Below are 14,241 nucleotides of genomic sequence, written 5' to 3'. Positions count from 1 at the left end.
AAATGTTTTACACCAGATTTATAAAAGTTCAGTAAGGCCAATTTTTTTCGTATTTAGGTGCGTATGTTAATCACCCATAACATGCAAAGCAGCTCATTTACATGTAATAATGCCCACAAAACTCCACAGTGTTCAAGTGTAAAAAGACAGCTGGGAGCACAAAATGAAAATAAAAGTACAGGCTATAAAAAAATAAGTGGACACTATTTTACCTCATTAAACCAATAAATATCTTTCATATCATATTATATTTATTATAAAATGTCAGCAGTAAATTTCCTGTCAGTTGAGGCATTTGTTTATAGTTTACATCAATGTGGAGACAGAGCGGCCCATCCTTCATTTATACAACATTACTTTAGTCAGATTTTAATCATCTTTTTTAATGTATTATTTTTCTTAATTGATGAACTCGTCTTGGCTTGCTTCTGTATTGCTTGTGTCATTGGAGGTTACTTTCTCACCTTTCTGACTTTGTCCTCATGTTTATCCAGCTTGGGAATTCTTGGTGTTGCTCCTTTAGTCTTGGGTGGTTCTGGCAGCTTTAGAGGCAAGCTTTGCAAAGCTGAGTAGGAAGGCTGATTTTTAGAAATCGGCATCATGAAATCACTTGTTCTTTACCTGATGAATAAAATGCAGACAGATAGGCCAATGACATAGGTAAATGACATATTCCTGTAGTAATCAAGTATACTATATACTAATATACTAATACAGTATATCTATAAAATAAAATACAGTCAAACACCGATAATTCACGTTTCGGAAAATTTGCGCGTTCTCATTTGGACTCTAACTGACAGCAAGTTGCGGATTATCTTCAAATTCGCGGGAATCCGCAGCGGGACCAAATATTCAGGATCGTTAGGGTAAAAAAAACAGAGTTAAACTATGTTTTCACTAACAAATTTCATAAAATAATTTTAATAAAGCATTTATGTCTATTACTTTAAATTTTCTGCTGAGTAGGCATTAAAAAATAAACCAATTTACTGTCGTAATGTCCAGATGAATTAAATACGGTACCATAGGGTGGGGGCGGGGGGGGGGGGCGTGGGGGCGGGGGGGGGGGGGCGTGGGGGCGTCCAAAATTCGCGAAAATAATGCCTAACCTTTCTTAAACAAAATGTTTAATTAGTCATTTTCAAACCAATATGTGTTAAAATGTTATAATAAAATGTTATAATATTATATAAATATTATATAATAAAAAATATGTTATAATATTTGAAATCATAAAATCATAAAATCGGCACTTACAAGTAAACCGTGATCAACTTGGGCACGTTTCTCACACACGCTGTGTGGTGGTTGCTATGACAGCAGACTAGTCCGCGGTTCTACAACACAGCATCTGATTCGCTCAGATTGAGAGCGGCCTGTGCTGATTGGACATCAGGTTTGATACGTGACGTAGCGGAGTGTGCGGTACCATAGCAACACAGAACACAACACTGAGTGGGACTCTATTTGGGAGTAGGGAGCGAGAGTGGAGAGGTGGTGTGTGTGTGCGCGCGCGCGCTGTTGCCGTGGCGCATGCGCATACTCAATTTGCTGATTAAATTCTCAAAACATTTCACAAAATGTCCCGTTTGAATCGTTTTTTTTGTTTGTTTGGTTTTTTTTTTTTAAGAATCTGATCCAACATACTGTATTCACCAAGAGGAGCAATACCAATTGTCTTAATGTTTTTGTGTAAAGGATCCCTTTACTTACTAAAAGAAAATCTTCATAGACTTCTTCATAAACCTTTCTTTAAGTATTTATTACAGTTTTCTCAAATGCCAATTCAGGCTTTTACTGTCATTCCAACAAAATACACAGCCAAAACAAAACAACTAAGACTAAGGTGCTTCATAAGAAAACATAAATTAACAAGAAATAGCACAAAACCTATAACTAGACAAAACTATTTCGGACAAACACTACATTAAGAGCATGTGTGCAACATTTAGTGCAAAAATAACATGAGACAATAAGATGGTAGACACAGTGACACTGCATCACTGACTGGTACAGAGATTTGTGATAGTGCAAATTAATTGTTTACATAATAATAAATACTCTACATATAAACACTGAATGTTAAGCACCAAATGTGTACAATAATGAATTTGTGCACAATAATACATTCAGTCACTGACACATTTTATGACAGTTGTGACAGGCCTTTTGACTTGAATGTTATAATAATAAATATGACTTTGATAATAATCATTGGTCTAGAGCAGGGGTGCCCAATATGTCGATCGCGATCTATTGGTCGATCGCAAAGGTAGTGTGGGTAGATCGCATGACATAAAAAAATACATATTTATTTATGCATTTTTATAGTAGGTAGATCATTTTGACTTGATCATTTTATAAGTAGCTCACACGCTGAAAAAGTGTGTGCACCCCTGGTCTAGAGCATTGCACCAACATTGTGGACAACCAGTCTCACCCTTTATATACAGTAAACCTTACACCATTTTTTGGGATGAACAGGAACATCTGTGTCACCACCAGCAAACTCTGCAACTGTTTCTTCCTTTATGTAGTTAGATTACTAGTAGAACACTCTACTAGCTCTCCAAAACTCACTTGTGACAGTCAAACCCATAGCCTAGTAGCACTCAATACCTCTGTTTACAAAGCTGCATCAGACACTTTATGGAACATTTTACTTATTGCTGCTGCACTACCAAAAGTTTACAGTTTACAAACAACGTTGTCTGTCAATTTACTGAGTATTGTCCTGTCAGTTGCTAATCTACTCAAGACTGTCATGTGTTTCCATGGGTTAAGTTTAGGGCTCCAATTCCAAAAAAGTTAAAATTTTGTCTAAAATGTAAATTAAAAACAGAATGCAATGATTTGCCAATCTCATAAACCCTTATTTAATTCAGAATAGAACATAGAAAACATGTCAAATTTAGGGGAATCTACTGTTCTAAAGGAAAATAAAGTAATGAAATAATTTTGAATATGATGGCCTCAGCACATCCTAGAAAAGTTGGGTAGGGGCAACATTAAGACTGGGAAATAAGCTCTTACACAAAAAGAAACCCAAAAAAAAAAAAAAAAAAACATTTTGTTCACTGGCCACATTAGTATATGTTAAAAAAGAACATACTGTTACTAATACTAATAGTGCCACCCTTTGCTTTCAGAACAGACTCAGTCCTTCGTGGCATATATTCCACATGGTGTTGGAAACATTCCTTTGAGATTTTGGTCCATGTTGACATGATTGCATCACATAATTGCTGCAGCTTTGTCAGCTACACATTTATGCTGTGAATTTGCTGTTCTGGCACATCCCAAAAGTGCTCTATTGGATCCAGGTCTGGTGATCAGCGAGGTCACCGATGTACACTGAACTCACCGTCATGTTCATGGAACCATTTTGTTAAAAAATGTTTTGCTCCAGACATTAAAGTAAACAACACTAAACTATCTAATTGTTAAATGTCATTGGGAATTTATTTAGAAACAATTTGTATATGACCTATTTTTTTTTTTTACAGGCAATGTAACAATAGAGAGGCTGTAAGCTATTTTTTATGAAATGACAAGCTTTTTGTTATTGGTTTAAACTCAGGGCAAATAACTGTGTAATCATTTGTTTATTACTTAATCAAGAATATCAGGTTACTGTCACTGCAGCTCTCCACATGTTCTTAATGTGATCTTGTCAATTTTCTCCAGATTTCCTTTAAGAGGTAAGTGTAATGGCTGTGCTACATTGCCCTTAAGTGAAAGAGGGAGTGTGCATGCATGGTGTTCTGAGCTGGGCTGGTGTCCCACCTGGGGTGAATTCTCAAATCTCATGCTTCATGCACATTGAGCAATCTAGATCCATCATGGGTCTGACCAATGTAAAGTGGTTTCAGAGGAGGAAAATTAAGCAATATGGTACACCCTTTCAACCTGTTATAAATTAACAACCTTTTCAAGGGATATTCAGCGACGTAAAAGCAACGAGGTTCCTTTATGCAGAGGAAGTCGATTACCAAACCTCTTGTCATACAACCTATACCAGTGTATTAGATAGTACGCTTGGCATTATTATTAACACCAAGGGAACTTCGAATGAACTCTCACTGCTTTTTCCCAGTTCTCACTCCGATCTGCCTCCAGGTCAGTGAGCGTCTCAGTCTCTTAGATAACCGGATTATCCCTGACCCACTTTTTAAAGAACCCGCCGAGCTCTGTGACTCCACCTCCAGCACGCCATTGCCTCGACGGTATCGCGTTTGTTACCCGTCTCTTGGTCTCAATTATTCTAACTGTAAACCGGACATGTCCGCATCCAACCAGTGCAGGTAAGATGATTTGGGGAATCGAGCCGATTTCGATAATTACCCGTCATAATTCACCTTCTGATGATAAGAGAAAGGTCTCAAGAATGCGGATAAAACATAGCCTAGATTGCATTGATGATGGAGATAGCAAACGATTCAAAATTCATTAACCTCTGATGAAGATTATTTTTTCAGTGCCATTTCCGCTTTAATCAATAACTCCTTTAATCATGAAATAAATGTAAGCTGGCGTTTGAAATGTCCAGGTCCTGCATCTACATCGTGAATAAAATAATAATAATAATATTTTTGTATGTCAGTTTCATGGTATATTAATGCCAAATGTATTATAATCACATAGAACTCTAGGAGTTAATGTATTCTCCTGACCATGGTTGTCTATATTGCAGTATATGACAGAGATCAATGCTGCTCTATCCAGTGTGTCAGTGTGGCTCTTAAAGGAGCCTATGCACCGAATGAACACTGACGGATTCAGTGCACGGTTGCTCGCATCCAACAACTTTTAAAAGCTGCCAACGAGGCGCTCTATTGTGCGTTCTCTGTGAGCTTTCCAGAGCCCCATAGTAACATGGCCAGAAGTATTGAGCCTTATGCAAAAGAGCTAATCCCACAAAGCGCGCGCGCGCGCGCGCGTGCGTGCGTGTGTGTGTGTGTGTGTGTGTGTATGTGTGGTTTTCTGTCTGTGTACTGCAGCACCACGGACAGCGTTCTCTTCCCCCAGTACGCGACGTTCACGTCATGAGCCAGTCACAGACATGCACTTCCTGAAACCTGGCCAAGGTTAAAGTTGTACCTGCGGCCCTCTCGGTTCTAGTTATATTTAAATTTGCCGTATAAAACTGCAAATAAACATTTATGATCGCTGAAATGTTATGCTTAGTAAATGAAACGGCCGTTTTTAAGAACAAAACAAAAAGTAGAGCAACTTTTTTTATGAGAAGTACAAACATTACACTCATACTAGTCAAACGATTAGCTTATTACTTATTATTGAGAACTTTTTTCATGTTACCAATTACACATTTTAATGTATTACCACAAGTAAAGTTATTATAGATATGTTTATTATTGTTATTTTAATTCACAATAGTAAAATAAAACATTTGGTCAACCTTAATGTAGTAAAAGAAAAACCAGGAATTGTGTGTGTGTGTGTGTGTGTGTGTGTGTGTGTGTGTGTGTGTGTGTGTGTGTGTGTTTCTTATACTTTTAACACATTTATAGCGTTCTGTTAGCTGTGATCACTTATAAACAGAATAACTTCAATCTGTGACCTGGTAAGAACAGCACTTAACAGCATGGTTATTGTTTAAGGGAGACTTCATTGTGAGGCATGAATACATGACTTATCTAGTGTTCCTAGCAGCTTTCTCAAATAAAACTGGATAAACAAGGTTAAATATTTGTACATGTGAAAAACATATATAAATTATGTTCATCCATAAACCCTGTGGTTTTCAGTGTTATATCTCAAACTATTCTTCATATCTGTGAAACTGCCAAGGTAACTTGATAAGGGTTACTGCAGATGGCAGTTCATTTCATTGTAGAGTTCATGATGGTGTATCTAAATGAAAGAAGTAAAGGTAGTCCAAAGCAGATGTTACTGACAGCTATGTTTTGTGCTTTTTATAAACCAGTCAGTCAGCTACAGATGAAATGTTCACTTACCTCAATAGTCACTTCAGTCTTCATAGGGTGTGTGTATCCTGATTGTAATGAGCACAGCAATTACTGCAATTTAGACCACGGCCCAAACAGTGAAAACATTTTACAGGTTCAAGATGAATAACAGAAACAATGCTTTCTCTGGCTTTAGGTACAAATATGAGCAGTGCAAAGAGACAGTAGACTGGTTGTTGGCTCAAACAAACATCCGGCCAAAAGTGGCCATTATTTGTGGATCAGGTCTTGGTGGTCTGTCAGACCTGCTGAACAACAGGACTGTATTTCCTTATAAAGATATCCCGCATTTCCCCCACAGTACAGGTAGGTATACTTCATGAGATCATGATTCCTAGTAACTAATGTGATTAAAATAAAAACATTTATTTGACTAAAAGACAAATGTTGCACTAATTTACCAGACACACTGAGATATTTGTAAAAAAAAAAAAAAAAGTAGAAAAGAACCATGACTAAATAAACATCCACACTCAAATAAGCATGGGCAAATGTTTATACTTATAAGTACCACAACACTGGCAACATGTCAGGCTGTCAAACTATTAGTGCTACATTCTTGCCAATTAAAAAAGTCTATCTTAAAATTAAACAGAAATTATCATACAAATACAGGAAAGGTATATCACTAGAGTTGCTCTATCTGCAGCATTAAAAAATCAGAGTTGTGACAAGTCAAAAACAACTATAATTATGCTTTCACATTATTGTCTGTCTTTATTAACTACTAAGATTTGCAAAGAAAAATAATCTCCCTCTCTCTTCCCTGCTCTCTGTTTCTCTCTGTTTCTCTGCGTTTCTCTGTGTTTCTCTCTGTTTCTCTCTCTCTCTGTTTCTCTCTCTCTCTCTCTCTCTCTCTCTCTCTCTCTCTCTCTCTCTCTCTCTCTCTCTCTCTTTCTTATTCACTCACAGTAGAAGGACATGCGGGTCAGCTGGTGTTTGGGGAGCTGAAAGGAAAGCAATGTGTTTGCATGCAAGGCCGCTTTCACTTCTATGAGGGCTATGACACTGCGATGGTGAGAATCATCTTCAGTTATAGAAAGTAGAGTTTGATTTAAAAAAGAACATGCTCTATTAGCAAATATTCCATCTATTTACCTGTTTAAAAAAAAGTGCCAAAACAGAAACAGAGAACTTGACACATATTATTATAAAATAGAAATGTAATGAAACAAGAATATGTATAAAGAAATACATAAAGCAAGCATACATCACACCTACAAGTGTACATTAACTGCCCACTTTAATTTAATCATCTGCATACCTACTAATTTATGCAGTTATTTCAGCCACTGATGATCTCCTGAACACCTTGCTAATAAGAGATATGAGAGGGGAATGACTGGTTTGAGGTTGATCTGAGATTGCCTATACAATGATAATGGATAATCTGTGTACTACAATGTAATTTCCTTAAATACCCTTGATACTGGCACCTGGGTGCCTTCTTATTTAGTGTGTGTGTCCTGCATCACTGAATCACTATTCTTGTTAAGCCAAAAAATATGGATAGGACAGTGCCGGACTCGTTGACCTTCTATCTATTACTTGGCCGAAGAATAAATCCTGAGGGCAATCCCCATGGAGAAACAGTACACCCCTTCCCAAGTGTATAGGCTTTGGCACCACCATATTCAACACAGAAAATTCCACATACTACAACAGAATCTATCTACTAGCATACATTCTAAAAAACCCATGAGCTTTTGGACAAAATCATTGAATGGGTAGGATGACTGAATTTGGAAGGACTGACTACTGTCTCTGATTCATCCCTTTGTTTGTGAATTTGAACATTGACAATATGATGACTCATACTCATGGATACGGTGGAGGGATGGTCCAGAGTATAGAAGGTTTGGGATTCAGGGAAGATTGGACCCAATTTGATGAACCCACTAGGAATCATGTGACAAACTGCTCCATCACCATGGTGTCATCAATACCTTTGATGCTATGCTTGTGGATGATTGCTGTCCTCAAATCACAGCACTACAGCTAATTTCCTACCGAGAACCACGCAGTTAAAAGAGAAATAGATTTTTTTGCCCACCGAGACACTACTTCAAAATGCAAAAAGAGCTCGTTGATTCCAGTTTATTTTCAGCCATCACCTTCGTGAGTATGATGCTCATATGAAATTTAGAAGCATTAGATACAGGCACCTCACTTAAGATGTTGGGGTTTACGTTGGGAGTGACGAGGATGGACAGGATTAGAAATTAGTTTATTAGAGGGACAGCTCATGTAGGATGTTTTGGAGATAAGTTGAGGGAGGCGAGATTGAGATGGTTTGGAAATGTGCAGAGGAGGGAAATGGAGTATATTGGTAGCAGAATGCTGAGGATGGAGCCACCGGGAAGGAGGAAAAGACGAAGGCCAAGGAGGAGGTTTATGGATGTGGTGAGGGAGGACATGCAGGTAGTTGGGGTGAAAGAGGCAGATATAGAGGACAGGGGTGTATGGAGACGGATGATCCACTGTGGTGACCCCTAATGGGAGAAGAAGAAGAAGAAGAAGAAGAAGAAGTTACAGGCACCTCACAATTCAGTAATGTTGCTCTTTTGAGACTTGGCACCTTATAATTCATTCTCCAGAACTATGAGCTGGAGCATGAGTCTACAAAGCCGGTTCCAAAAAGGTTGGGACACTAAACAAATTGTGAATATTTTATTCACAATAGAATATGGATAACATATCAAATGTTGAAAGTGAGACATTTTAAAATGTCATGCCAAATATTGGCTCATTTTGGATTTCATGAGAGCTACACATTCCATAAAAGTTGGAACAGGTAGCAATAAGAGGCCAGAAAAGTTTAATGTACATATAAGGAACAGCTGGAGGACCAATTTGCAACTTATTAGGACAATTGGCCACATGATTGGGTATAAAAAGAGCCTCTCAGAGTGGCAGTGTCTCTCATCTACAGTGCATAATATCATCCAAAGATTCAAAGAATCTGGAACAATCTCTGTGTGTAAAGGTCAAGGCCGGAAAACCATACTGGATGCCCGTGATCTTCGGGCCCTTAGACGGCACTGCATCACATACAGGAATGCTACTGTAATGGAAATCAGGAATACTTCCAGAAAACATTGTCGGTGAACACAATCCACCGTGCCATTCGCCGTTGCCAGCTAAAACTCTATAGGTCAAAAAAGAAGCCATATCTAAACATGATCCAGAAGCACAGGCTTTTTCAAGAGGCTCATTTAAAATGGACTGTGGCAAAGTGGAAAACTGTTCTGTGGTCAGACGAATGAAAATTTGAAGAAAACTGGGATGCCATGCCATCCGGACTAAAGAGGATAAGGACAACCCAAGTTGTTATCAGCGCTCAGTTCAGAAACCTGCATCTCTGATGGTATAGGGTTGCATGAGTGCGTGTGGCATGGGCAGCTTACACATATGGAAAGGCACCATCAATGCTGAAAGGCATATCTAAGTTCTAGAACAACATATGCTCCCATCCAGACGTCATCTTTTTCAGGGAAGACCTAGCATTTTCCAACATGACAATGCCAGACCACATATTGCATCAATTAGAACATCATGGCTGCGTAGAAAAAGGATCCGGGTACTGAAATGGCCAGCCTGCAGTCCAGATCTTTTACCCATAGAAAACATTTGGCGCATCATAAAGAGGAAGATGTGACAAAGAAGACCTAAGACAGTTGAGCAACTAGAAGCCTGTATTAGACAAGAATTCGAAAGATTCCTATTCCTAAACTTGAGCAACTTGTCTCTTCAGTCCCCAGACATTTGCAGACTGTTATAAAAAGAAGAGGGGATGCCACACTGTGGTAAACATGGCCTTGTCCCAACTTTTTAAAGATGTGTTGATGCCATGAAATTTAAAATCAAATTATTTTTCCCTTAAAATAATAAATTTTCTTAGTTTGAACATTTGATTTGTCATCAATGTTGTATTCTGAATAAAATATTGAAATTTGAAACGTCCACATAATTGCATTCTGTTTTTATTCACAATTTGTACAGTGTCCCAACTTTTTTGGAATCGGGTTTGTATATTTAAACCTAAATTATTTGCAATTTAGTTAAAAAGAATGGCAAGGAAACAAAGAGATCAAGGGTTTACTCTTCATTTTTGACTCCCTCTGAGCTACAGTTCGTGTCCTTAATAGGATATGCTGGTTTATGACTCATTCTTTGAACAAGATAATGGAATAGAAGGTAGTTTGTATTTTACAGATTTATACATAATTATGAATGTAACTACATTTATGTGAATTGCATAGAGAATTTTTAAATGTAAAAGCAAATATTCTACATAAAGCATGTATTTACAGTGAGGAAAATAAGTATTTGTACACCCTGCTATTTTGCAAGTTCTCCCACTTAGAAATCATGGAGGGGTCTGAAATTGTCATCGTAGGTGCATGTCCACTGTGAGAGACATAATCTAAAAAGAAAATCCAGAAATCACAATGTATGATTTTTTAACTATTTATTTGTATGATACAGCTGCAAATAAGTATTTGAACACCTAAGAAAGTCAATGTTAATATTTGGTACACTAGCCTTTGTTTGCAATTACAGAGGTCAAATGTTTCCTGTAGTTTTTCACCAGGTTAGCACACACTGCAGGAGGGATTTTGGCCCACTCCTCCACACAGATCTTCTCTAGATCAGTCAGGTTTCTGGCCTGTCGCTGAGAAACACGGAGTTTGAGCTCCCTCCAAAGATTCTCTATTGGGTTTAGGTCTGGAGACTGGCTAGGCCACACCAGAACCTTGATATGCTTCTTACAGAGCCATCTTCTTGGTTATCCAGGCTGTGTGCTTCGGGTCATTGTCATGTTGGAAGACCCAGCCTCGATCCATCTTCAATGCTCTAACTGAGGGAAGGAGGTTGTTACCCAAAATTTCGCAATACATGGCCCCGGTCATCCTCTCCTTAATACAGTGCAGTCGCCCTGTCCCATGTGCAGAAAAACACCCCCAAAGCATGATGCTACCACCCCCATGCTTCACAGTAGGGATGGTGTTCTTGGGATGGTACTCATCATTCTTCTTCCTCCAAACACGTTTAGTGGAATTATGACCCGAAAGTTCTATTTTGGTCTCATTGACCACATGACTTTCTCCCATGACTCCTCTGGTTCATCCAAATGGTCATTGACAAACTTAAGACGTGCCTGGACATGTGCTGGTTTAAGCAGGGGAACCTTCTGTGCCAGTAACAGTGGACCTTTTTTCACCAAGCTGCTTGGCAATTTCCCCGTAGCCCTTTCCAGCCTTGTGGAGGTGTACAATTTTGTCTCTAGTGTCTTTGGACAGCTCTTTGGTCTTGGCCATGTTAGTAGTTGGATTCTTACTGATTGTATGGGGTGGACAGGTGTCTTTATGCAGCTAACGACCTCAAACAGGTGCATCTAATTTAGTATAATAAATGTAGTGGAGGTGGACATTTTAAAGGCAGACTAACAGGTCTTTGAGGGTCAGAATTCTAGCTGATAGACAGGTGTTCAAATACTTATTTGCAGCTGTATCATACAAATAAATAGTTTAAAAATCATATATTGTGATTTCTGGATTTTTTATTTTTTTTAGATTATGTCTCTCACAGTGGACATGCACCTACGATGACAATTTCCGACCCCTCCATGATTTCTAAGTGGAAGAACTTGAAAAATAGCAGGGTGTTCAAATACTTATTTTCCTCACTGTATGTGTCAGGGTTATGCTAAAACACTGAACTTCCCTACACCAAGTCACATGTTTGTTTCTGAATCACATTATTTATTAGCATTTGTACATAGATTTAGTGCTCTCTATGTTTCAGATTTTTTTGTCTTTCTTTCTTTGATTGTTAGTTTTTTTGTGTTTGTTTTATTGTGTTTGCTTCTGTAACAAAGTGTGTGCAGTGAGCATGTGACATGCAATGGCTTGTAGGTACTGCAGTCCAGAGCCATATGTATTAGCACTACCAGGACATGTTTTCTGTCCACACAGGTCACATACCCAGTACGTGTCTTTTTCCTTCTTGGAGTTAAGACCTTGATTGTAACAAATGCTGCAGGAGGGTTGAACTCCAATTTTAAGGTGGGAGACATAATGATGATCAAGGACCACATCAATTTTCCTGGCTTTGCAGGTCAGAATCCTCTGTGTGGCCCCAATGATGAGAGGTGAGTTAATGGTTTATATCTGTAGTAAGTTTTCAATAATAATAATTATATAATTTGATACAAAAGATATAAAAGAAGGCTGGCTTTTGTACAATCCTAGTCTATGTTTGCTTATTAACCAACAGTGTAAAACTTCATATTAATAATGTTTCATCATTAGAAATAATTGATGAATCAGACATACAGTGTATTGAGAAACCTATTTTTCTTTTGTCATATTGCATAATATCCCAAGAGTGCAAAAAGAACATAGTTCTGTCTCATCAATGATGATCTGAATTCTTTAACTTTAATGGCTTAAGCCATTTAAAACCCGTTTTCAACCTCATTATATGGGTGCTTCAACAGCAGTGGGGAAAATTGCCCATTCTGTTCAATGAACTAAAATAAATCAGGCAGGACATTCTTAATGTTTTGAATCCATGAGTTCTGCTATTGCTCTGCAAATATTCAATTTTGCTCTTATGTCCTAAAAGCACAGTATTCTAATGGCTCTGCACGTGGCTGGATAACTATCTTTGATTCAGTTGGTAGATTCTTTTTTTCAATGCAACTTAAAATCAAGGCAAACTACAATCTCAACTTATCTCAACATAGCTCCATCCCCCTCCTTTTGCCTAAAATTAGTTTTCATTTGTCATGTATATGTTGCAGGTTTGGTAAACGCTTTCCCTGCATGTCAGATGCATATGATAAAGACTTGGTCCAGCTGGCCAGGCAGATAGCTGAGGAACAGGACTGTGCAAAATACCTCCAACAGGGAGTATACTGTATGTTGGCTGGACCCACTTACGAGACCATAGCTGAGTGTAAAATGCTTCAGTTACTTGGGGCTGATGCTGTAGGTGAGTAGAAAACCCACATGATCACTACTCAAACATGGTATGAGCTAACATGTTTACTATGATTTGTAGATCTCAAACTATTACAACAATTATAATTTTTAAAGATATTTCTTTGAAATGCTGTAAATGTATTCATTATACACAGTTATTTAGAAAAAGTTAACAAACTACTACTGTAAGTTCAAGAGTACAATGGAAGTCTGTACCAATTTCAAATCAAATTATTTTATAAATTTGAATTTTAAAACTAGCAAATGATCTCTGTGTACTGTGTGTTTAATAGAATTAACAATTAAAAAAGTATATTGTTATATGTATAAATCAGTGCACTGCATGCATTTGCCAATTTAATTAAAATGCCAACAAACCTGGAGTAACATTAACTTCTGTGAACCCAGGGTGAGATGTGGCCTTTGTTCTTGTTTAACTCTTTTGCAGGAATGAGCACGGTACCTGAGGTGTTGGTGGCACGTCACTGTGGCCTGCGTGTCTTTGGCCTCTCCCTCATAACCAACAAGGTGGTGTCTGACTATAGCAGTGAGGAGTGCACCAACCATGAGGAGGTTCTTGAGACTACACGCATTCGTACTCAAGATGTTCAGCGCTTGGTCAGTCATCTTGTGGAAAAGATTTAAAGTCATTCTTTCCAGTGACCAGGCAACTCAACCTACCTAGCCCTAAAGATGATTTAACCAAAGGAATATCTAAACGTCTAAAATGCTATAGTGAAATTAATGTACTTATAATGAATTTTGAGATTATATTAGTAGTAGTAAAGAGTCATTTATAATAGCGTTTTACTTAGACAAATGCACTAGCAATGTGACACTTTATGACTAAATCCAGCAATAGGGGTGTAACGGTACACAAAATTCAAAGTTTGGTATGTACATCAGTTTTTAAATCACGGTTTGGTTCGAATTTTGGAACTGTTAGGGGGAAAAATTGCAAAATATTAAATTGCTTGTCATTTATTTATTTTGAATCTTGAATCCATAGCGTTAGCTACTTCTTGTTTGGTGGCTAACGCTAGAGCCATTGATTATTTATTGTTTTCATGCATGCACAAAATAAATCTGGTTTCTGGTACAGAGTGAGTAGCCACAGTGACACTGCGCTAACTCTAGTTTTGTTTTCAATTCAATTCAATTCAATTCATTTTTATTTGTATAGCGCTTTTAACAATGAACATTGTCTCAAAGCAGCTTTACACAGATAATGCGGTGATTAAAAATGAATATGTTCTTTA

At 37.8% G+C, this 14,241-nt stretch overlaps 2 protein-coding genes across 3 annotated transcripts in view; one reads left to right on the top strand and one right to left on the bottom strand.

Moving 5' to 3' along the window:
- The window catches only part of hydin (HYDIN axonemal central pair apparatus protein), a 67,106-nt gene extending 65,778 nt beyond the window's left edge, over positions 1–1,328 (bottom strand). Inside the window, exons 1-2 of the mRNA XM_083552559.1 lie at positions 1,261–1,328; positions 465–621 (exon numbers count right to left, since the gene is read on the bottom strand). Coding sequence (XP_083408685.1) covers positions 465–602 — 138 coding nt within the window. The 5' untranslated portion in view covers positions 603–621; positions 1,261–1,328. The remainder of the gene's footprint in view (positions 1–464; positions 622–1,260) is intronic.
- A 2,956-nt stretch (positions 1,329–4,284) lies between these two features.
- Positions 4,285–14,125, top strand: pnp6 (purine nucleoside phosphorylase 6; the record flags this gene model as incomplete). Of its 2 annotated transcripts, none has more annotated exons than XM_083552558.1 (6): positions 4,285–4,307; positions 6,130–6,299; positions 6,909–7,009; positions 11,972–12,147; positions 12,802–12,992; positions 13,431–14,125. In XM_083552558.1, the coding sequence occupies 6 exons, from the start codon at positions 4,285–4,287 to the stop codon at positions 13,625–13,627; spliced, it is 858 nt and encodes a 285-aa protein (XP_083408684.1). In that variant the 3' UTR covers positions 13,628–14,125. The 2 variants fall into 2 exon arrangements, with proteins under 2 accessions (XP_083408684.1, XP_083408683.1); XM_083552557.1 differs by having other exon boundaries at positions 6,906–7,009.
- Between the last annotated feature and the right edge of the window lie 116 nt (positions 14,126–14,241).

The sequence above is a fragment of the Silurus aristotelis genome, assembly GCF_946808225.1.
Source record: "Silurus aristotelis genome assembly, chromosome: 10".
NCBI classification, from domain to species: domain Eukaryota; kingdom Metazoa; phylum Chordata; class Actinopteri; order Siluriformes; family Siluridae; genus Silurus; species Silurus aristotelis.
This window is presented reverse-complemented; position numbering and strand designations above follow the sequence as displayed.